The following is a 24,478-nucleotide window of genomic DNA, read 5'->3' as shown; positions in this document are numbered from 1 at the left end:
GGCAGGCCCCTGCAATGCTGAGCAAAGCCTGCCTTGGTTTTGTGGAGCACAAAGGCCAAGGGCTGAGCCCCAGGCCCTGGCCCAGCAGATCCTGTCCCTCCCGGCTGGCTCAGGGCTGTTTGGGGGGCACTGGGATGGGAGGGGGAGGAACAACAAAGGCCCAAAACTGGGCAACCCCTGCCAGGCTGCTGAGGGAGGGGCGAGGCAGAACCCAAGGGCAGAACCTGCCAGGAAAGTGGCTTGTGGTGGCCTGAGTGGCAGAGGCAGCTGCCAGAGGCAAGGGGACAAAGGCCTGGGTGCCTTTGGGCCTTGCAGCCCTGCCAGAGCCCTTGGCCATCTCTCCTGCAGGCTGTCCTGCCCTGGCCCTGCTGCTGCTCTGGCCTTGCAGGCTGCACACACCCCTCCTGCTTTCCCACCCCCTCCCAGCAGCATTTCTAGACCCTCCCTGATGTCTCTGCACCAGCTCTGGCTGTTCCCTGGAACACAAAGCCATGGGCTGATCCTGACTCCCTCTGGGTGACCTCTTGCAGCACAAGGATCTCCATTGAGTGATATTTCATTTTCCTCACCTTCAGTCCCAATCTTCCCTGCTACTCGTTGTGGATATTTCATTCTATTTCCAATATGGAGAAAAGCTCCATCCTGTCAGATCTCCTCTAGACCCTCACCAGTTCTTCCTCATTCCTCCAGAATGGGGAACCTCACAGACAGACAGACCAGTCCAGATGTGGTGACTCCAGGGCTGAGTCCAGGGGGGTGACAACTCCCTTGTCTGGGTGCCCACACTCCCCCCAGGGCAGCCCCATGTGCAGTTGGCCTTAAATCAAGGGGCCATTCTGATTCTTTGTAATGTCATGGAATCAAGTGGCCCTGTGACACTGCAGGGCCTCATGGAACCAAAGGAATGCAGGGACACTGTGGAATCTCATGGAACCAAGGGCCCATTGTGACATGCAGGATGTCTTTGGAACAGAAGGAACTCTGAAACATCTCAGAACCAAGGGCCCACTGTACCTCCCCAGAATTCCATGGAATCAAGTAGAGCTGCTGCCTCCCTGTTTCCATCTGTTTACAAAAGGGAGTTCGGGGCGGGGGGGGGGAGAGAGAAGGCAATTTCTCTCTCTGTTGATGCTTTGAACTGTTCTGTTGATATTGCTGGTTTTGCTGTTATATTTCTTGTCAGTGAACTGTTATTTTTGTCACTTATAACTCCTTGTATTTTGTCTCCCTGTAGTGGTGGGGAATAAAAGAGAAGTGAATTCATTTTATTGGAGTTCCCACCCCAAAATGTGTCTTTAAACCAGGACAGGTTGGTCAAGGGCTCCCTGAAATTTGGCATCATCCACAAAGGACTTGAAAATACATTTTGTCCCATTGTACAGAGAGATAATAAAGATGTTCTCTAGTGGTGTTCAAGGGCTGATCACTGAGGGATTTCATCAGGAAGTTGCTGCCAAGAGGACTTTGTACCATGGATTTTATTTGACACTCTTCATTCAGCCAACTTCCCACCCACCACATCTTCCACTTCTTCAGTCCAGCTCTCACCAGTCTGGCCATAAGGAGACCCCAGCAGACCATGTCAAAGGCCTCGATAAAGTCTGGGCACAAAACATCCCCTTCTCTTCCCTCCCACAGGGGTTCTGCAATCCCTGCCTTGTCCTTCCCATGCCTGGCAATGGCTGCAGGAGGACTTGCCACATCCCCTTCCCTGCTGAGCCTGAGCAGTCTGGAACTCTCCCAACCCTCCTTGCTGCCCTGTTTGCAGACTGGTTCCATGTCTGCCTTTGCCAAGGCCCCAGGAAGCTCTGGGATGGCTCTGGCCTTTCCAAGGGTTTGGGAGAGGTCTCCCAGTGACACTGCCCAGCCTTCTCAATAGCCCTGACACCAAAACCTTTTCCATAGCCCACAGTTCCAGTTTAGTGCCCAGAACACAACACAGGTTGTCCTGGTGGTTCTGGAGAATGAGAAGGGATTTGTTCCTCAAGGTCAACCCCTCCAATTGGATTTGAGTGCAGCTGAAAGGTTTCCTCAGCACTTTCCCCAGTGCCTCCCTGCCCTGAAGGTTTCTGGCCATCAGGCTGGAGCTCAGGGGGTTGGGCAGGTGCCTGAGGAGGGGGTAGAACAAGGGCTGTGTCCAACTGTGCCAGGAGGGCTGTGCTGGGCAAGGATGAGGAGCCTGCAGAAAACAGTGGCACTGGGGAGGTGAGAGGAGCAGGGGGAGAGACCTTGTGCCTGCCCACGCTGGGCAGGAGCTGCCCCAGGATGGCAGCTCTGAAGCACTCCCAGGATGTCCCTGTGAACAGGAGGGGAAGACTGGATCTGAAAATGAAACCTGGAAAGCAGAGAGCAGGAGTGTCATGGAGACACTGCAGGAGAGTTCCAGCCCTGAAGCAAGGACACAGAAGCAGTGACCCAGTACATGCAGTGGCCTCAGAAGATCCCACAGCATCCTGGAGATGCTGGAAGGGAGCCCAGCTCTGCTTCACAAGTTCCCAGGGCCTGTCCCTGCCTGTGCTCCAAGGGCTTCCAGCCCACAGGACTGTGCTCAGAGAGCACTCAGGCCTTACAGCGAGAAAGGGGCTCAGGAGGACAGTGTGGAAGTGGCAAGAGAGCAGCTCTGCAAAGACCAAGCACTGCTGCTCCCTGGCAGTGCTGCTGGGCTGGGATTATTGTCCCCTTCCCGTTTGCAAATACACCCTGTCCTGCAGTGTGCTGTCCTTTAGGAACATCTGAGAAGAAGGGTCTTGGACAAAGAAGGCACTGCAGGGTCCTTTATTTTGTTTAAATACTCAGAGAGCACAATTCATCATTTTTACATCTCTGGATCAAATTTAATGGGTAGACAATAAATTAGAAGGCAGATGCACAATAATATTTAATTGCACAGGAAATTATTGCAAGAAGAAGCCGAGGACCTCCAGGAAAAACCTGACCAGGAAGGTTGGTCCATTATAGAGTCCCATTCTGAATGCTACACACCAGAAAAATGGCACTTTATTGCTCCTGAAAAGCATCCAGTCATCATTTTTCTCAGGGCATCCTTGATCTGCTGATTCCTGAGGCTGTAGATGAAGGGGTTCAGTGCTGGAGGCACCACCGAGTACAGAACTGACGCCACCAGGTCCAGGGATGGGGAGGAGAGGGAGGGGGGCTTCAGGTAGGAAAAAACGACAGTGCTGACAAACAGGGAGACCACGGCCAGGTGAGGGAGGCACATGGAAAAGGCTTTGTGCCGTCCCTGCTGAGAGGGGATCCTCAGCACAGCCCTGAAGATCTGCACATAGGAGAAAACAATGAAAATGAAACAACCAACCACTAAACAGGCACTAACCATAAGAAGCCCAATTTCCCTGAGGTAGCCTGAGTGTGAGCAGGAGAGCTTGAGGATGTGTGGGATTTCACAGAAGAACTGGCCCAGGGCATTGCCCTGGCACAGGGGCAAAGAAAATGTATTGACTGTGTGCAGCAGAGCATTGAGAAAGCCAGTGGCCCAGGCAGCTGCTGCCATGTGGGCACAAGCTCTGCTGCCCAGGAGGGTCCCGTAGTGCAGGGGTTTGCAGATGGCAACGTAGCGGTCGTAGCACATGACAGTCAGGAGATAAAACTCTGTTCTAAAAAAGAATATGAGGAGAAAAACCTGTGCAACACATCCCATGTAGGAGATGGTCATTGTGCCCCAGAGGGAATTGTGCATGGCTTTGGGGACAGTGGTGCAGATGGATCCCAGGTCTGTGAGGGAGAGGTTGAGCAGGAAGAAGCCCATGGGGGTGTGCAGGTGGTGGTCACAGGCTACGGCGCTGAGGATGAGGCCGTTGGCCAGGAGGGCAGCCAGGGAGATGGCCAGGAAGAGCCAGAAGTGCAGGAGCTGCAGCTCCCTCCTGTCTGCGAATGCCAGGAGGAGGAACTGGGTGAGGGAGCTGCTGTTGGACATTTGCTGCCTCTGGACATGAGGAACTGTCACAGGAGAAAAAACAGTGACAATAAAGGGGGACCTGTCTGAGCAAAATCAAAGCCATTCCCATACACACCACTCCCCTCCCTCTGTCACACACAGACAGTTTTCTTTTTCTAGCAGTCCTTCCTTTAGCTCTGTGCATGGAGCCCTGGTTTATGCTGGCCATGTGTGCAATGAAGGCCAGGGCCTTTGCCCACAGGCTCTTGAATTCAGCCCCACTCTGCAGAATTGGCAGGGGAAGGGACCTGTGCTGATGCTCAACTCTGTCCTGTGAAACCTCTGCCAATGTGGAAGGGCCTGTCAGCATCTGCACCTCCAGTGTAGTTGTAAAGGCAGGGTAAGAGTTTGGGAGGGTTTTACAGCTCCCCCTGTATCTCCCCTGGTGACTATTCTGGGATGTCAGAAACCTCATCATTTCTGCTGCCCTTGGGGAAACAAAGGGAGTTCTGTGAGGGAGAGGGATCAGTGGGGAGGGAGGGGATGTGGTCTGTCACTCTTTTGTGTTCCAGGATTCTCTGGGCTTTCACTTTCTCAGAGGGATGATCACACCCCAGTGTTTCCCTTATAAAACACCAGGTACTAATGAAAGCAGATGGATCCACCACAGACCCTCAAATGTCTGTCCCTTTCTCAAGGTCTCAGCACCACACTGGTAGCCAAAAACACACATGGCTCATTTCCCCAACCCAACAGCATTTTCTACATTGTTGAATTCTGTGCTTCTTCCTGGGGCTTTCAGATAACACAAAGATAACAGACAGGTGTTCATCCTGGAGGGAAGCTCCCAGCTTGAAATGAAACTTTAGGGAGACAGCCGAGTATCCTGATGATGGCATTTGATTCAGGGAGATTCAGCTCCTTCCCTGGATACACTGACAGCATTGCCCAGAGCCCCCAGGGCAGAGGAAAGCTGGGACACTTGTTCCCATGGACAGGGCTGCAGGAAAGGACCCACAAGGGCAGGGGGTGACTCTGCAGCTCAAACTGCCCTGCCCAGAGAGCCCCACAGCACCACCAAGGGAACAAGAACCCTGGCACAGACAGGAGAGGAACAAGGCCCAGCACAGGGAGGGTGGGGCTGGGAGAGGCCGGGGCAGAGCCCACCAGGCACTCGGGACAGGGTCACCCTGAGCCAGCTGTGCCACCTCCCAGAGCCCAGCAGGGCCAGGCAGCTGCTCCCAGCCCTGTGCTCTGCTCAGGGAGCTGGGCCCGGGGCTGCAGAGCTGCCCCACGGCTCTGCTGCAGCTCTGCCTGCACAGGAGGGGCTTCAGCCCTTGGACCCCCCAGCCCTGAGGGCAGAGGCTTGTCTGGGTGGGAGAGGAGGGGAAGGGGCTTGTTCAGAGGGAGGGCTCTGCACTGGAGGGGTCATATGGGGATCTCTAAACATTCCATGACACTGGAGGTGTTTCAGTTGTTTCCCTGTGCCATGACTTCGCCCTGTCAGCACTCACAGATCCCATTCCAACCTCTGTGCACTCACCTTGGCCCTACAGAACCCTGCCTGTTTGCAGGGCACTGACTGGGCACTTCTTCTTGTTTGCAGGTAGAAAAAAATAGGTCAGAAAAAAACTGATGATTCCATCAAAAGTGATTCTGCTTCTGTCAAAGGCAGAGGAGAGGCTGAAGGCACTTTAGGAAGCTGCTCTCAGCTCCACTGTTCATTCAAAGTTACAGCTCAGGAGTCTCAGTGACTTGTCCAACATGAGAGCTCCTTTTCCACTTCTCAAGCCCCAGATTCCTCAGGAGTTGGAAACTGAAAACACTGACTCAGAGAAGTTCCTTTCCTTCATAATAATTGTGCTTTGTCCTTCCCCTTTTAAAGTTCCCCTGGAAAGGTCCTGGTGTGATCTGGATCTGTGAGCAGCCCTGACCCCACACAGCACTCGTTCAAGGGCAGGAAGACCCTGCCTGGGCCCTGCTGGGCTTCTCTCCCTCCACTTCCAGCTTCTCCCTGTAGAGATGAGGGCAAATGGCCACGTAGGGTTATTGCTGACCCTGGCAGGCAGTAAAGTCCCTACCCTGTCACAAAGAACCCTGGAGCACGGGGACCCTGCTCTGCAGGACAGCCCTGGGCACCCCTGGCTGCACCCCCACCCTCACAACCCACAGCCATCTCTGGGAGAAGGAGCCGTCCTGCCCTGTCCCTCTGATGGTGTCTCAGGGAAGCCCAGCCCTGGAGCACATCCTCCCCCTCTGCAATAGAGAACCTGGGATAGTCCTGACAGATGCCCAAGGCTGTGGGATGTGCAGCTTTAGGAGAGTCCTCCAGGCACACAAGCGACATTGCCCTACATCTGTAGACTCACTCTGTAGAGCCTGTGAAATTGTGTCCCCAAGGGAAGTCTCAGCTGAACACCTCCCATCTTTCCACTGCCTTTAACCTCCCTCTGCCTTGCTTCTGTTCTCTCGTGGCTGCAGGCAGCGCTCTCAGCCCTGCTGGGCTGTGCAGAGGAGCTGCTCCTGGGCAGAGCTGTCTCTCTGCAGCACTGCCTGCTTGCCAGGAGCTCCCTGTGTGCCAGGAGCCCAGCCCAGCTCAGCAGCACAGCAACAGCCCCAGGCATTTCATGACCCTCAGGGGGATTGGTGTTGTTTACATGAGACTCAGTCCCTGAGAGGAAGTTCAAACAACTTTTCAGGAAGTCAAAGTGAGATTGAAACACTGAAGTTTCTTCTGAAGTGCTAATGAGTCTCAATGAGGGACACAACTGAGAACGTGTCCCCAGGTTCCAGTTAGAGCAGAAAACTGGAGACAGTGATGACAAGGATGGACAAGCAAGGGAAAGGTGGTTCTGATGCTGAATAAACCTTGACTTGTTTCCTTAATCCAGAGGACCAAGCCCTGACCCCCAGCCCCTGGGAAGGCAGATCCTGTCCCTGCCTCATTCCTCAGGGCTCTTCCTGGGGCACTGGCATGTGGGATGTGCAATGCCAAGGGCAGGACCATGGGGTGGCACCTGCCAGGCTGCTGAGCAGGGACAAGGAGGCCATGAGGCCCCAGGGCTGCAAGGGCCACTCCCCTTCTCCTGGCATCAGGGGCACAGACAGCAGCCCTGGCCAAAGGCCTGCAGAAGGTGGCTGTGTCAGGGCCTTTCAGCTTCTCCCCCTCCCTGTCTCCTCTCCAGCCCAGGCTGTCCTACGGTGTCCATGCCCTGCCCCTTTCCCTGCAGGCTGTCGTCATCCCCCCGGCTGCCCCACCTGGCTGGCACCTTCCTGCACTGACATCTCTGCGTCCTCCCTGGCTCTTCCTGCACACACAAAGCCTGGGGCTCATCCAGACTCCTTCTTTGTGACATATTGCACCACAACACTGACCTTGGAGGGAAATTTCTGACTTCTTGTCACCAGTCTAGGCCACCCCAGCTGCCCTTGGTGGCACTAGTTCTTTCTTAGGCTGTTTTCTGACAGGAAGAAAAGCTCCACCAGCTCTGACACCCCCCTTCCAGACCTCTCAGGCTACTCCTCTACTGTCCTCAATCTTCACACCACTGACCCCTGAGTCCTCAGCCTCTATATACGGGTCATGTGCTTGAGGCCCAAAATTCTTTCCTGGGAGATCTCTGGGACCTCTCCAAGGTTTTGGAAGATGACAATAGAGTGCTCTGATCCCAGGAAACACAGAAGGACACTTTTTCCCAAGGGTTGTCTTGGCAGAATGAGGCACAATCTCTTTAAACTTTCTGGCACAAGGGAGCTCTGAGCTCTGGGTATGGAGGGAGGTCCAAGTGCCAACCACTGGAGTGGGAGCTACAAATCATCAGGGCTTGTGTTCTTTGGAGGGCCAGACACTGGTGAGAGTGGTGTGTGTGTGCACATGGAAGGACTTGAAGGGCACAATGAACTGTCTCAAAACACTGTCAAAGCAGGGAAATCCCATAGGGCACCACAACACATAAGCACTGGTGGCAAACAGGAAGGCCTTTAATTCCAAGGCCTAAAGGGAGGTGAAGCTTTGGAAGTAGCCCCCAGGACAGAATTGCACTGTGCAGAGTGTGGGAAAGAGCAGACAGCCCCAACAGGAAGCCAGGGCTGGTAAGGCAGGTCTGGGGAACCCATCCAGACAAAGATTCCCACCTGCAGACTGGAAGCACACTGGGCAAAACTCCCACCGTGGCAAGCTGTGGGAAAGGAAGCAAGTCCTTGTAGAGGTGCCAGCCCAAGCTGTGGGAACAGCATCTACCCCCTGAATACCCGGGGCTTGGGCTGTATAAAAGTGATAGCCCAGAAGCACAACTTGGGGACCCTCCACCGAGCAGAGCAGGGTGAAGAAGGACCAGTGGGAGCCTCAGGGATCTCCATGGTGTGATACATTTACTTCATCTCTGTCTCTCTCTCACTGGCTTCCCTCCACACCCTTCTTCTCTCTCTTTCCATTTCTTTCTCTGTCTCTCCCTCCTATTTACTATTAAATCAAAACTGTCTCTACCTCCTATTTACTGTTAAATCAAAGGCCATGTTGACTTTGGCACATGGTCTCCTTTGCAGCTGAATTTGGCAGAGGTGTCTTTTCATAATGGGAACCTGACAGTATCCATGAGGTTTTACAGTGTGGGAATGGCCACTAGATTCCATGAGGTTCCACAGAGTCACAGGGTCCATTTGGCTTCGTAAGGCTCTGCAGTGTGATAATGGACCCTTGATTCCATGAGTTTGCAAAATGTCTCAGGACTCCTTTGGTTCTAGGAGGCCCCACATATCACAGTGGCCCCTTGGTTCCATGAGATTCCACAGTGCCCCAGGAATCCTTTGGTTCCATGAGCCCTGCAGTGTCACAATGGCCCGTTGGTTCCATGAGGTTCCTCATTGTCACAATGGCCCTTTGATTCCATGAGGTTCCACAATGTCACAGGGATTCCTTTGCTTCCATGGGACCCTGCAGTTTGACAATGACCCCTTGATTCCATGAGGTTCCACAGTGCCAATATGGGCCCTTGATTTATTTAGGTCCAGAGTGTCCTGGGGTCCCTTTGTCTTCAAGAAGCTCTGAAGTGTCACAGTGGCCCCTTGATTCCATGAGGTTCTGAAAAGTCCCAGGCTACCTTTGGTTCCATGAGGCCCTGCAGTGTCACAGTGGTATTTGAGTCCCCGAGGTTCCTCAGTGTCACAATGGCCCCTTGATTCTATGAGGTCCCAAAATGTCTCAGGGCTCCCTTGGTTCCATGAGGCCCTTCATGGCACAATGAACCCTTGGTTTCATGAGTTTCCACAGTGTCCCAGGATTCCTTTGATTTCATGAGGCCTTGCAGTGTTGCAATGGCCTCTTAATTGCATGAGTTTTCACATTGTCACAATGCTCCCTTGATTCCATGAGATTCCACAGTGTCCCAGGGTTCCTTTGGCTCCAGAAGGCCCTACAGTGTCACAATGGCCCCTTTACTCCAGGAGGTTCCACAGTGTCCTTGCTGGAACACACAGGGCTGTAATGTTGTCACCCCTGCAGAGCTGCCTCCAGCTCTGGGCTCCAGCACAGGAAGGACATGGACCTGTTGGAGCGAGTGCAGAGGGGAGCAGCAAGAGGATCAGAGGGATGGAGCAGCTCTGCTGTGAGGAAAGGCTGAGAGAATTGGGATTGTTGAGGCTGGAGTAAGAAAGGCTTTGGGGTGACCTAATTGTGGTCAACCAGAAAGATGGAGAGAGACTTTGGACAAAGGCCTGGAGTGACAGGACAAGGGGAATGGCTTCAAACTGAGAAAGGGAAGGCTTAGATGGGATATTAGGAAGAATTTCTGGACTGTGATGGTAGTGAGATCCTGGCACAGGTTGCTCAGAGAAGTTCTGGCTGCCCCATCCCTGGAAGTGTTCACGGCCAGGCTGGATGGGGCTCTGAGCTCTGAGTCTAGTGGAAGGTGTCCCTGCCCATGGCAGGGGGTTGGATTGAGATGTTCTTTAAGGTCCTGGGGCTAAGTGTACCTTCATTTTCTCAAGCTGTTCTGGAGAAATAAATAAAAATAGTACTATAGGAGAGAAAAAAAGTTCAAGCCGGGTATTGGTTTCCTGAATTTGATTAGGGAATACAGAAGAAGAACATGCCTGCAAACACACATCTGCACTAACTTATCAAACTGTACAGTGCAAAATCTGACCCCAAGGAGTCTGTACAAAACAGTGGGAATGGAATCAGAGAGGGGAAGGAAAACATCCTCAGCAGTGCCTGTCCCAGTCCAGGGGCATTACTGAGCAGCACCTACATTTCCATGGCTCTCTGGGCAGGTCATTTTTCATGTGAGCCAAACAGCACATCTTGAAGCTTCTTCCCATTGAAATACTAGAGACATTTCAGGGCATCTGAACAGCCAGATTCTTAAAGCACAACGACCTCAAGGCAAGGGAAGAAGTGAGATGCAGTGGCACTTGGCAGAAGCTGCCCAGTGTATTGTGTCAAATGGGTATTTACCCAAAGGAGCAACAAGCTCAAGCCATCAGGGAAAGAGCCAGATGATGAAAGGGTGTTAGCTGCTGAGAATTTCTTTGGGAAGAAGTAGATTGTTGAGATAGAAATTTGCAATATACCATGGAACCTTATTCAAAGTCCAGCTGCAAAATACCTTAGTGTTAAGAGTGTGAAATAAATCCTAAAGTGTCATCAACTATGTGATTTCCTCTTTATTCCCAATCACTAATTAAAGAAACATAACTCAGAAGTGATCTCACTCTGTGCTCCAGTGACATTAACATTAGAACAATATTGTCACTGTCTCCTCATCTCTTGTGCTGCTCACTGGCAGGCACTTGGTGCACCCCTGGATATCCTGCTAATGAGGTAAAAAACTAACCCTTCTAAAGTTCCAGATTTTCCTCACCTGTTTGGACACAGTTGGACAAACTGGACCAAGTTATTCCTTGAAAGCCACCTGCTGGATTTAGCATTAATTACTCCTTGTTTTGATCTTAGGGAAAAAGGCTCACACAACACAATCTCTGAATGCTCCTTTGAACTTACCCACAGTGTCTTCACAAAGACACAGAGCAAGGCTTTTAGCTTTTGCTGCTCCCCTCAGTTCCAGCATACAAAGAAATGTCTCTGTGAAATAACAGCAATTGCCTTTCCATGTTACTGAACTATATTCAATGTATCTGGTCTCAAACAAATACTCCATATTTTCTCCTTGTTTTATTTTCAAGGGCATGGGTATAGGTATTTAGGTGAGTGCCTTCACTGGTACAGGATAGAAACCCTTCACATTGCTATAAATGAATATTACTCTCTTGACAAAACACCTTTTCCAAAGCCCCTGACAAAAAGAAAGGGAAAAAACCCAGACAGAAAAAGGGAACCACAGGCACATTGTCTGTCACCCACGAAAAAGGTCTCCTCCCTAAAGATAATTCAGGCACACCCTTCAGTATGATTCTCTCACTATCACCCCAAGCTGTTCTTTTAGTTGACGTTTCTGTAGGGAAAATGAAGTGCATCACTGTCTCAGACAGCCAAGGATAAGATGACTGAGGGAATTCAGTTGCTCTCTTTAATTAATACAGGATTATTTCCCTTTCCTTTGGTGAAGCTAATAATCTGACTGGTGGAATGTCAGTAACAATTAAATCATAAACTCGTGCAGCACCAAAGGGAAAACTTACTTTAGTTATGGAGTATTGCCAGTAGAAATCTTGAAAATCTTATGCATATTTACACTGATAAAATACCACATGTACTTCCTGGGATACTGCAAGCTTTCTACAATCCTTGTGGCATGTCTTTACAGAGCAAGAGTGAACATTTTGAGATGATACCTTAATAAATGTGTTGCAGTTCTATTGTTTCTTGAATGTTAAGCACCACATCCTAAACGCAGGAACATGTTCAAGGTCAATGTCCTATTTTAGACCTTTTCAGCAACTGTGATATTGTGATAATCACACTTAAAACATTCCTCTAGAAAGAGTAAATTAGCCCTTTTCACTAGAAGGATTCTTATGATCAAAAACAAATCTGAAAGAGAACAAAGTCAGATTTCTTTTTTTTAGGTTTTTTTGTTTGTTTTTTTTTTTCAGCAATGCAATAAATTGCTGTCCCTAACTGGGATGGCTTTTCTACCCAAGAATTAAAAAGAAAACTCCAAAGTTCACTTTATTATGCACTTATATTACCTTTGGGGGTTTGGGGTTTTTCTGGAGGCCTCACCTATGTAAAAATACCTTCCTTAAAATGCGTTCATGCTTTCTGTAAGAACCAAACCATTCCAGCTGACATACCCTTCTATCACCAATACTGCAGGGAAATGTAATATCCCACTAAAGCAGAAGGGCAAGAAGACAACTGAGCATCAGCAGCTATTCCTAAGCAAGATTAGGGGTTTAGCTCCATCTAACTGAGGGATGAGATGTGCCCCTCAGTGGGTCTCTTCCCACTCCCCCACCAGCCCTTCTACCCGACTGCAAGCTCAAAGTTCTAAAAAGAGAAGGAGAAGCTGGAGCGTCAATATTTGCCCAGTGCAAACCCCAATAATCTTTGCTGGGAGCTGACAGGAATTGCTGTTCCACTGCCCTGGGATATCCTGGCTTGAGGCGAGAGCGCAGCCCCGCCCAGAGCCCCCAACCCCTCTGAGAGCTTTTGTAGCGTCTGTTTGTCCATGTCCCTGTGGCAGAGGCTCCCCCGACATCTGCCCTGGAGCTGGTCCAGCTGCTGGACCAAACAAGGCATTGTCCAGCCTGCCTTCCCCCAGCCCCGACCGCCCCAGCCCATCTTCCATCGCTCTGCTTCCTTTTCCTGCCCCTGCTCCCCCTCCGCTCCCTTCCCTCTGCCATTTTTATTAGGAATGTTCTTGCTGTTCTCACTGTCCGAGCATGAGCTGATCCCCAGGGGAGCCTGTGGAATGTAACCCCTCAAGCACTAAATTCCTTCCCCTGTGCCAAAGACACGGGTTTGTTGTTGCTGCCCCTCCCGCCGAGCACCAGCTCCATCTCCTGCTCCTGCCCAGCGGCTTTGCAGAAATCCAGGGCTGGGTGTGGATTGAAGGCTGTGGCAAGGGACAGGATAAAGTGGCTTCACTTCCACCCTTGGTGTCTCAGTGTTTGTGATCTTGGGAATCCTCACAAACCTGGAACAATGGCGGATTATCTGTTGTTGTAAGCTATGTACCTAGAGATTGTTTTGATCTGTGTTTACATTTTCCTTGAAAGTACAACTGATTGAAAGTAGAACTGATAGAAAATAATGTATAAAAAACAAGGAAAAAGGAAAAAAAAAGGAAAAATAAAAAGAAAAACAAAGAAAAGGAAGAAAAAAAAGAAAAAGGAGAAAAAAAGAGAAAACAAGAAAGAAAAAGCAGGAAAAAAATTGAAAAAAAAAGAACAAAGAAAAAAGAAGAACGAGAAAGAAAAAAAAGAGAAAAAGGAAAGGAGAAAGAAAAAAGAAAGAAAAGAAAGAAATAAAAAAGAGAAAATAAAAGAAGACAGAAAAACTAAAACCCAACAAGTCCGGTCCTCCCCCGCCGCAGGGAATACAACTCCCACAATGCACCGCGCAGGTGGGGGCGTGGCGAAGGGCGGGCAGGGGCCGTGGCCGCGCGCTGATTGGCTGCGGGGCGGGTCTGTAAAGGCGGAGGGCGCGCGGAGCGAGCGCCATTTTGGCCTCGTGGTCGGGAGTGAGCAGGACTCGCCTGCGGCCGCTGCGCTTCGCTGGGTGAGTTGGCGGGGGGGGCGGCGAGAGCGGGGTCTGGGGATCCCCTCGGGGGCTGCGGGGAGCGCGGCTGTGGGTGGAAAGGCTGGAGGGCTCGGGAGGGTTTAGCGGGGGGATTCGGGGGTTCCCGGGGACGTTTTGAGGGGTCCCTAAAAGGACTCAGGGGGGAGTTTGAAGGTCCCTGAAGAGTTTTGGGGGGCTCTGATGCGGGTTTTGTTTTCTGAGAAGATTTGGGGTGTCCCAGGTGGGCTTTGGGGATCTCTGGGGAGGTTTGGGGTTCCTGGGAGGCTTTGCGGGGACCTTCGAGGCAGTTTTGGGGTCTCTAGGGGGTTTAAGGTGTCTCAGATGGTTTGGAGGGCCTGTGGGGGGGATTGGGGGTCCCTGAATGGGATTGGGGAGTCTCAGGTGGGTTTTGTGGGTCACTGAGAGGGTTTAGGGGGTGCTGGGGAGGGATGAGGGGCCCTTGAGGAGGTTTCGATGGGTCGAGGGGGGGATTTCAGGGGTTTTGAGGGGATTTTAGGGGGTCCCCTAAAGCCCAGCAATGGGGTTCAAGGGGTCCCCCAGCCCAAAGGGGAGGGGGCCTAGGGATGCCCTCTAAAATCCAGGGTGGGAGATGTACCAAATCTGGGTAAGGGGATCCCAGTGCCCCCAGTATATCCCAGTGACCTCCCAGTTACCCTCAGTATGGCCCAGTAACCCCCTCAGTGACCATCCAGTGTGTCCCAGTGACCTCCCACTGCCCCCCAGTATGGCCCAGTGATCCTGCAGTGAGCACCCAGTAACCCCCAGTATGGCCCAGTAACCTGCCAGTATCCCCCCCGTTGTCCGGGTATCCCCCAGTAACTCCCCAGTTCAATGCCAGTGCCCCCCAGTGTGCCCTAGTTCCCCCCCAGGCCCTCCCAGTGCCCTCCCAGTGTCCCTCAGTAACCCCCCAGTCCTCCCAATGCTCTCTGGTTCCCCGCAGTCTGTCCCAGTATCCCCCAGTAATTATCCAGTGCCCCACAAAGCCCCCCAACTGTCCCCAGATGCCCTTGGCCTTTCTGTGGGAGGGGGAGCATTTCTGGGGTCAGAGGATCCAGAGAAGAGCAGCGAGGCTGGGGAAGGGAGTGGAGCCCAAGTGGTGTGAGGAGAGGCTGAGGGAGCTGGGGGTGTTGAGGCTGGAGAAGAGGAGGCTCAGGGGAGACCTCCTGACTGTCTGCAAGTCCCTGCCAGGAGGTTGGAGCCAGGTGGGGGTGGGGCTGTTGTGCCAGGAAGCAGCAGTAGGACAAGAGGGCTGGGTCTTGAGCTGTGCCAGGGGAGGTTTAGGTTGGATATTATGAAGCAATTCTTTCCCAAGAGAGTAATCAGGCCTTGGAATGGTCTGGGCAGGGAGGGGGTGGAGTCAGCGTGACCTGGAGGTGTTGAAGGTGAGAGTGGATGTGGCATCAGTGCCATGGTCTGGGAAGCACGGCGGGGTTGGATCAAGGGTTGGACTTGAGGACCTCGGAGGTCTTTTCCAACGTGGCTGATTCTGTGATTCTGTGATTGCCATTCCTATGGCAGCACATGCTTGAGGCTCTATCCCCAGGGTGATAGAGATGTCTGTCCATATCTATCTCCAAGGTTAGTCTGTAAATGTGTGGTGTTAGAAAAGCAGGCTGAGTTGTGGGCTGGTTGTAGAAGGAGAAAGAAGCCCAGAGGCCAGTGCAAGCAGGCAGCCCTCAGCTTGCACCTGATGTCCCCTCCCTGCAGGTTCCTGTCCTTGAGCCCAGGCCCTGAGGTGAGGCTGAGAAGTGGCGCGGAGGTGAGCCCAGAGCTGTCCCTGAGGTGAGGCTGAGAATAAGTGCAAGGCAGAGGTGCTGCTGAGGAAGGAGAGCCCTGTGGTGGGAAAGACCTGAAGCTGTGAATGCCCATCTCTGAGAAGGCGCTGTGTCCATCCCCTGTGTGCCAGGTGAGCTGGGGCTTTGCTGCAGAGCTGCGGGCGCTGATTTGAGCGTCTCCAAGTGCTGAGATGGTGGGCACCCAGGAACACAAACTGTGCCTGGCCACGGAGCCTGCAAGGAGGAGCAGAGACAGCGGTGGCAGTGTGGGGGGCCAGGTTGTCCCTGTGCCTTCCCCTGCAGGCCCTGGCTGTCCCTGCTGGGCCCCTGTCCATCCCCATCAGGTCCCTGCCCGTCCCCCCGGGCTGAGCTCCCCCCAGGAAGTGCCGTGGAGCTGAAGCTGCTGCCATCCCCCCCTGCAGCCGCTGCCCCAGCCAAGGGAGCAGCAAAGGCAGGGCCAGGAGCAGAGGCAGCAGCAGGGGAGCCCTGGGGGGGCCGGGAAGGTCTTGTGTGGGTCAGGAAAGAGGCGCTGGGCACGAGGCCGGGGCTGTGCTGAGCAGGCCCAGCCCTCACATCCCCCCAGCCAACGCCTGTGGAGCTGTTTGGTTGCCTTGGGCACAGCCGGCCCTTGTGCAGGGCTGTGCCCTTGGGGGCTTTTGGGGGTGGGCAGGAGGTGTTTTTTGGGGGTGCCGGGCTGGGTTGGTGGCAGAGCCTTGGTGGTGGGTGGGGGGATGCGGGTCCCCCCCACAGTGGGGGTTGGTGTTGCTGGGTCAGGCCCCGCCGGCTCCATTGTCAGCCCGGTGCTGATGGGGGGGACACAGCGGGTTTGGGGCCCCCCGGGAGTGCCGGGGGTGGGTGTGGAGCCCGGGAGCTGCTGAGTGTGGAGGGCGGAGCGGGGAGATGCCAGAGCTGGGGGACCCCCGGCAGCCTCGAGGGGGGAGCATGGAGAGGGAGGAGCCCCGGGACCCTTGGGAACCTGAAACAGGGTGCGTGGAGAAGGGGAAGCCTGGACAGTGGGGACTCCTGGGATCCCCGGGACAACAAAGTGGAGAACCTGGAGAAGGGGAATATCTGGGAATGCAGCACCCCGAAGCTGAGAGTCAGAGGAGAAGGGACCCTTGGACCCCGAACACTCCCAGCATCCCTAAGTGGGACCCCCAACATCCAAGACAGGGGAGACCCTCCGAACCGCAGAGGGGAGAGACCAGAGATGGGGAACTTCTGGGAGAGATTTTTTGAGCTGAATCTTCATATTTTGCAGTATTTTTCAGCTGAATCTCATATTTGTGCAGTTTGGGAGGACGGGGATCTTCTTGCTATTTCTGAGTGGTTTTTTACCTGAATCTCAGTGGTTTGGGTTTTTCTGGGCTGAATCTTGGTGTTTTGGAGGTTTTTATGATGCCCGGTGAGTTCTAGAGATGGACTTGGGCAGGAGGAACCCCCAAGCCAACGCACTCAGCCCTTGTTTTCCCCCCCATCAGGATCTGTCCTTCCCAAAGCTTGGGCGGGTGGAGGAGGAGGCTGGGAGGAAGAGGAAGATGCCTTGGTCCCCCCAGGCAGGTGAGGAGGAAGTCAGTGTCCCTTTGGGCGGGTGTTGTGCTGGCTCTGTCAGCCGAGCATGGCCCCGGCTGCAGGACAACCCCGCTGGCGCCGCCGTCCTGCCGGGGCCGGAGTTGGGGGGATGTCCTTGGCCTTCCCTGTGGGCCGGAGGCAAATCCCCTGCCTGTCCTTCTTGCTTCCTGCCCCAGGCCCCGAGGTGAGGAGGGAGAGCCCGGAGGACAAATCCCCCCGTGAGACCCTGGTGGGAGAGGCCGTTTTGAAGGGCTCCCCGGCGCAGGAAGGCAGCGGGGAGGAAAAGGGCCGGAGATCCCCCCGCAGGAGGGGCTCCAAAGCCATCCCAGGGTGCTCTGAGGAGGAAAGAGCCAGCCTGTGCCAGGAAGGCGGCCGGAACTTGAGGGGGAGCTCTGAGCTGGTGGTCCCTGAGCAGCCTCCCAGCAGAGAGAAGCCCTTCAGGTGCTTGGAATGTGGGAAGAGCTTCAGCCGGAGCTCTCACCTGATCCGACACCAGCACATCCACACTGGGGAACGGCCCTACACGTGCGGAGAATGTGGGAAGAGCTTCAACCGGAGTTCCAACCTGATCCGACACCAGCACATCCACACTGGAGAACGTCCCTACATGTGTAATGTTTGTGGGAAGAGCTTCACTGAAAGCTCCAGCTTAATGCGTCACCAGCGCATCCACACTGGGGAACGGCCCTACCCATGTCAGGAGTGTGGGAAGAACTTTAGGGACAGCTCCGACCTGATCCGACACCAGCACATCCACACTGGGGAACGTCCATACACGTGTGGGGAATGTTGGAAGAGCTTCAACGACAGCTCCAGCCTCCTTGCCCACTGTCGCATCCACACCGGGGAACGGCCCTACAAGTGCTCGGAATGTGGGAAGAGGTTTCACACCAGCTCACATCTCCATCAGCACCAGCGGACGCACATGGATGAGAGGCCCTTCCGCTGCACCGACTGCGGGAAGGGCTTCAAGTACAACTCCACCCTCGTCAGGCACCGGCGCATCCACTCCGGGGAGAGGCCCTACAAGTGTGGGGAGTGTGGGAAGAGCTTTACCCAGAGCTCTACCTTGACCTCACACCAACGGACCCACCAGTAAGAGAAGCCCTACCAGTGCCCCGACTGCGGGAAGAGCTTCGGCCGCTGCTTCCACCCCGAATGAACCCCCTGATGGTGAGGCAACCCCTGGAGTCCAGTGACTGTCAGTCCATCCCTTTCCACCACAAAGGGCCAGTGCCCTTTTCCAGGGGCAGCTTCTTCCAACAGAACCCTTCCTGGGGGTGTGTGTGGAGATTCCTACCTTGACTGGGGACGCCCCCAAGGTCACTGCTGGAGGTTGAGAGCAGAGATCTCCCCCTGAGCGTTGGTCTGGGGGAGTTCCATCCATCTCTAATTAAGAATTATTACTTTTGTGCCAGCTTTAGTAGAATTGCTTCAACAATTGCTTTAGTATAGAACACTGCCCTGTCTTATCCTGTACTCCTGGTAGTTTTAGTGTTTGTATTGTGCAGTAAATAATTCTGATGAAGATCTTTTGTCTGATCATTTGTAACTCTAAATAAATTCATTTGCATCAATAGATCTGATTTGCCATCATTAAAATCTGGGGGACAAAAGTGGTTCAGTCACACCTCTGTAATTCTTTTAAATTGAAAGTGTTGGCATAATCCAAGGCTGAGATTGGATCCAGCAACTCCCAGCATCCCACAGAAAGTTGGGAGCTCAGGGGGGCCACCCCTTTTTACCAACCTGCCTGTGCCCAAAGACCCCCATGGGACCATCAGACCTGCCAGACCACCAACCATTTTTCACCCTTCTCCCTGTTCCTCCTACTTTTCCATGGTTCCTCAATCCCCAGCCTGCCCAGGATCACTTTTTGGGTCCCAACCTCTAACTCTTTCCCTCATCTCCCACCCCTTCCACATCATCCCCCCCATCCCTAGCAACCTCATGCTCAATTTGAGGGTCCCACCCTGCCCTTTCCCCACTCTTCTGACCTCTCACCCCCTATTTCCCATCATCCCCCAAACCTCAGTGCCCTGCCCTGCTCCACTTTTGGGGGGTCCCACTTCCCTCCCACTCAGTTTGGGTTCCCACCACCCATTTTTTCCCCTCTGACCCCCCTTTTGCCACCGACCACCCCCTTCCCAACCCTCGCTCACCCGAGAGCTCCTCGCCCGCAGCCGGGGGGGCTCCCAGCACCACCAGTGCCCAGAGAAGTCCCCCCAGAAAAGGGGTTGGGTGGGGTCCTTGGTGGGCTTTGACTGTGTTTGGGGGTCCTTGGGGAGCTCTGGGGAAGCTTTTGGGGGGTCCCAGCACCTCTTGGGGTGAACTGGTTGCTTTATTGAGGGGCAGGTGCCCTCCCAAAGCCCCCGCAGAGTGGGGTGACATGGGGGGAACACAGGGGGGTCCGCATTTCTGATCCATCCCATGGCCGGTTCTGCCCCCCCCAAACTCAGCTCCAACCCTTGGGATTCCCCCAAGCCCCTTCCCCACTGCCCCCCAATAACCAGGACTGGGGAGAACTGGGAAGCTTTACTGGGATCACTGGGAGCAGCTGGGTGGTGTCAGAATAAAAGCAGATGAGGGGGGGACACACGACCCTCCAAAAATCCTCACAGGGATGGGGGAGGTCCAGGCTGGGCCTGAGGCCCCGGGGAGGGCCTTTGTTTCCATCAGGCCCTGCCACGTCCCAGACTCCCTTTGGTTCCATGAGGTGCTGCAGGGTCACAATGTCCCCTTGATTCCATGAGGTTCCACCATGTCCCAGGGTTCCTTTGGTTCCATGGGGTTCCACAGGGCCAAAACTCCCTGCTTCTTATCCTTCCAACATTTGGGGGCCCATTCTATCCCTGCCTGGGATGGAGCCCCATTGTGTTTGTGCAGGAATGGATCCATGGCCATCCTGCCACTGCACCAATTTAATGCTGCACAAACATCACTGCAGGCCCGACCCTGGATGCAGGAACAGTCTGGGAACTCCAGGCCTGCTGACATTCAGCAGAGCCAGTCGGGGTCCCAAAGAGCACAAGTGATTGACTGCAACCCCTGCAGGTCTCTGGCATTGCTGGGGACAAATGCAGGAACTGCCAGGAGCTCTGCAGAGCCCTGACAGTGCCACTGCAATCCCAAGCTGCATTGCCCGGGGCAACCCTCAGCACAGCCAAGGCCACAACCCTTCCTGAAAGGTGTCCCTTCTGGGCAGGGCCAGGGGGACAAACCCCTCCATCTGTCCCTGCACATGTTGGGTCCAATTCTCATCCCCCACTTAGGGACAAAGTCAGGCTACATTGGGTGTTTAGCTTGGCATTTGCTTCACTCTTCTGTGCTTCCAACACACACACACCCCAGTCTGGGCAGTCTGGCCCCCCGAAGAACACAAGACCTGACTATTTGTTTCTCCAAAAACATGGCAATTCATGTCCTCAACGTGGAAATTCTTTGGAGAAGGAGTTTGGGACTTTAGACCCAAAAGAATCCTAGAATGATTTGGCTTGGAAGAGAGCTAAAAGGTCATCTGATCGAAGTCCCTGGACAAGGACAGTGACATCTTTTACTCATTGAGGTTACTCACAGTCCCTGACCTTGGACAAATGCAGGGATGGGACATCCACTTCTCTGGAAACCTGTTCCAATTCTTGCTGCCCTTATTGTTAAATCTTATCTCCTATTATCCAATATAAAACACTTCTCTTTCAGTTCAAAGCCACTGCCCAATGTTCTACCACTACAGGCCTTGGTAAATAGTATCCCTGTGATTTCCTTAGACTATGAGCATGACATTTTCATCTGCAAAAACCTTAGTGAGTGCCCAGAGATCTTCCAAAATGGGCTTTAAAGGTCTCAAGCACACGAGCACTAGAGATGGGCTAAGGAGCTGTGGCCTCAAAGGTGTGGAGACTGAGGACAATACAGGATAGTCCTGAGAGGGCTTGAAGGGAGGATTTAGAGAAGGTGGATCCTTTTGTCAGAGCAGAGAAGAGCATGAGAAAGAAAGAATTAATGCCAAGTGCAGCTGGGGAGGTCCCGAGTGGACATGAGGAAAAAGGAATTTCACTCCATGGAAAACACTGGGCTGGAACACGTCAGCCAGGAGGAGTCTGGATGAGCCCAAGGCTTTGTGTGTGCAGGAAGAGCCAGGGAGGACGCAGAGATGTCAGTGCAGGAAGGTGCCAGCCAGGTGGGGCAGCCGGGGGGATGACGACAGCCTGCAGGGAAAGGGGCAGGGCATGGACACCGTAGGACAGCCTGGGCTGGAGAGGAGACAGGGATGGGGAGAAGCTGAAAGGCCCTGACACAGCCACCTTCTGCAGGCCTTTGGCCATGGCTGCTGTCTGTGCCCCTGATGCCAGGAGGAGGGGAGTGCCCCTTGCAGCCCTGGGGCCTCATGGCCTCCTTGTCCCTGCTCAGCAGCCTGGCAGGTGCCACCCCATGGTCCTGCCCTTGGCATTGCACATCCCACATGCCAGTGCCCCAGGAAGAGCCCTGAGGAATGAGGCAGGGACAGGGTCTGCCTTCCCAGGGGCTGGGGGTCAGGGCTTGGTCCTCTGGATTAAGGAAACAAGTCAAGGTTTGTTCATCATCAGAGCCACCTTTCCCTTGCTTGTCCATCCTTGTCATCACTGTCTGCAGTTTTCTGCTCCAACTGGAACCCAGGGAGACATTCTCAGTTGTGTCCCTCAGTGAGACTCATTAGCACAACAAGAAACTTCAGTGTTTCAATCTCAGTTTGACTTCTGAAAAGTTGTTTGAACTTCCTCTCAGGGACTGAGTCTCATGTAAACAACATCAAACCCCCCTGAGGGTCATTAAATGCCTGGGGGCAGTTGCTGTGCTGCTGAGCTGGGCTGGGCTCCTGGCACACAGGGAGCTCCTGGCAAGCAAGAAGAGCTTCAAAGAGACAGCTCTGCTGGTGAGCAGCTCCTCTGCACAGCCCAGCAGGGCTGAGGGCACTGCCAGGGCAGCTCAGGGACACCAGCAGGGCACAGACAGAGCTTCAAGGGGCTCAGCACTGGCAGGAGGGCTGAGAGCTCCCTGCAGGAGGAATCTTGGCAGGGCTGCACACGGTGAGTCTGTGGCTGCAGGGCAGTGCAGGGGCAGCTCCTGGAGGCATCTCCTAAAGCTGACCCAGCCCCAGTTGATGGGATGGGTGAGCAGGGGCTGTTTTGGGGCCCTTTGGAAGAGCTGTGAAGCCGGGGGTGCAGGCAGGGGTGCCCAGGGCTGTGGGGCAGAGCAGGGTCCTGCAGCCCAGGGTGCTGTGCTGGGCAGGGACTCTGCTGCCTGCCAGGGGCAGCTCTCAGCCGGCCCGGGGAGCTGCTGCCAGGGCTGGGGCAGAAGGGCTGTGGGCAAACCTGGCAGCTGAGGCAGGATCTTTTCCATGTCTTGCTGTTGCAGGGTCAGACCTGCTCACAGCTCCACACCACTACACCATATTGAATGGAGAAGTTTTTGCAAATCTAAAAACAGACAGGGGCTACAGGAAAGGAATTAGTCCTGAGGTGTGTTTCCTGCTCAGGCATTGTAGCAGAGACATTGTTCTCTCAGGTCAGGAGGCTACACTGAAATTCCAACTCTTTTACTCTCAGAGGTGAATATTTCAGGCAGGATCAGAAATGAGCACAGGACCCTGGGCAGTGCTGAGCCTTCCCTTGGGGGTGGGCACTCTCCTGTGCCAGCCCTTGGCTTCTCTGGGGGAGGGCTCCTGTCCTGCTCTGTCCAGCACAGCTGCACCTCTGGGCTGGCACAGGGGACACTTCCCAGAGCTGCCCTTTCAAGCAGCGCTGCCCTGCTCTCAGCACAGATCCTGGTGGGGATTTTAAAGAGGAATCTGTGTGTGAAGTCATCTTCAAGGCAGCCCAAGGGAAAGTGTAGGGCAGATGGGAATCAGGCTGAGAGGCACTGCAGCTCTCCTGGCTCTGCAATAAGCAAGGGAGAGCTCAGCCCTTCTGCCTGTCCGGGCTCAACACTCTTCAGATTTGTCATCAGAAAAATTTGCCCTAAGAAAACACCCCTCAAGTTTTATGATTGTAAATAAAAAACTCAGTAAAAAATATTTTAAGGGTACACTGTGCCTCTTTCCTGCAGCCCAAATTTCTCCAAGACAACAGCACAGGAATTGAACTTTTCCATCAAAGCTGGGTTCCATGTGACATCCCCTGTGATCATGAGAGCTGTCACAAAACAGCTCCATGTCTGAGCTGCAGGAGAGCAAAGCTGAGTCCTTGGCAGCACATGGGCAGAGCTCCTGCTCCTCCCAGCACCCTCAGAGAGCACAAACCAGAGAAAAGAAATGTCTTGACTTGGAGGGGATTTCCCTGAAAAATGCACTGGCTTTGCTGAGAGGGGGCTGTCTTAATTGTTCTCTGTGCTTTCCTTTTCTGAACAGACCCTGTCCTAATGAACAGCAAATGTCCAACAGCAGCTCCCTCACCCAGTTCCTCCTCCTGGCATTCACAGACAGGTGGGAGCTGCAGCTCCTGCACTTCTGGCTCTTCCTGGCCATCTCCCTGGCTGCCCTCCTGGCCAACGGCCTCATCCTCAGCGCCGTAGCCTGGGACCACCACCTGCACACCCCCATGGGCTTCTTCCTGCTCAACCTCTCCCTCACAGACCTGGGCTGCATCTGCACCACTGTCCCCAAAGCCATGCACAATTCCCTCTGGGGCACCACAACCATCTCCTACACAGGATGTGCTGCACAGCTATTTTTCTTTGCCTTCTTCATGTCAACAGAGTTTTCCCTCCTCACCATCATGTGCTACGACCGCTACGTTGCCATCTGCAAACCCCTGCACTACGGGACCCTCCTGGGCAGCAGAGCTTGTGCCCACATGGCAGCAGCTGCCTGGGCCACTGGCTTTCTCTATTCTCTGCTGCACACAGCCAATACATTTTCCCTGCCCCTATGCCAGGGCAATGCCCTGGAACAGTTCTTCTGTGAAATCCCACACATCCTAAAGCTCTCCTGCTCACACTCTTACATCAGGGAAATTGGGCTCATTGTGGTTAGTTGCTGTGTAGCATTTGGTTGTTTCATTTTCATTGTTTTCTCCTATGTGCAGATCTTCAGGGCTGTGCTGAGGATCCCCTCTCAGCAGGGTCGGCACAAAGCCTTTTCCACGTGCCTCCCTCACCTGGCCGTGCTCTTCCTGTTCTTTAGCACTGCAGCATTTTCCAACTTGAAGCCCCCCTCCATCTCCTCCCCATTCCTGGATCTGGCCCTCTCAGTTCTGTACTCGGTGGTGCCTCCAGCACTGAACCCCCTCATCTACAGTCTCAGGAACCAGGAGCTCAAGGATGCCCTGAGGAAACTGATGATTGGATTTAGAGGCAATAATAATGTGTGTCTTTTATTCTGCATAACATTCCAAATGTAACTCACTGCAATCTAAGCCTTTTTTCTCCTATATGTCCCTTTTATTGTCAATACATTTCCTTACTCTTTTTCTACTTTTATAGTGTTGCCCACAAATCAATGGCACTGCTCATGGGATTTCTACATCAATATCTACCATTCTTCTGTAATTCAAAGAC

General features: G+C 53.6%; 2 protein-coding genes across 2 annotated transcripts; one reads left to right on the top strand and one right to left on the bottom strand.

Moving 5' to 3' along the window:
• Positions 1–3,016: 3,016 nt before the first annotated feature.
• Positions 3,017–3,937, bottom strand: LOC114002452 (olfactory receptor 14J1-like; the record flags this gene model as incomplete). Its single annotated transcript, XM_027748414.2, has 1 exon — positions 3,017–3,937. A coding segment is annotated over exon 1 (918 nt), but the record flags the coding sequence as incomplete, so codon positions are not given.
• Positions 3,938–23,352: 19,415 nt separating this feature from the next.
• Positions 23,353–24,274, top strand: LOC120324923 (olfactory receptor 14J1-like; the record flags this gene model as incomplete). The annotated part of the gene is made up of 1 exon (XM_039389824.1): positions 23,353–24,274. A coding segment is annotated over exon 1 (922 nt), but the record flags the coding sequence as incomplete, so codon positions are not given.
• Between the last annotated feature and the right edge of the window lie 204 nt (positions 24,275–24,478).

This window comes from Pipra filicauda, unplaced genomic scaffold (assembly GCF_003945595.2).
Source record: "Pipra filicauda isolate LSUMZ 115617 unplaced genomic scaffold, ASM394559v2 scaffold775_size95755_pilon, whole genome shotgun sequence".
Lineage (NCBI taxonomy): Eukaryota > Metazoa > Chordata > Aves > Passeriformes > Pipridae > Pipra > Pipra filicauda.
This window is presented reverse-complemented; position numbering and strand designations above follow the sequence as displayed.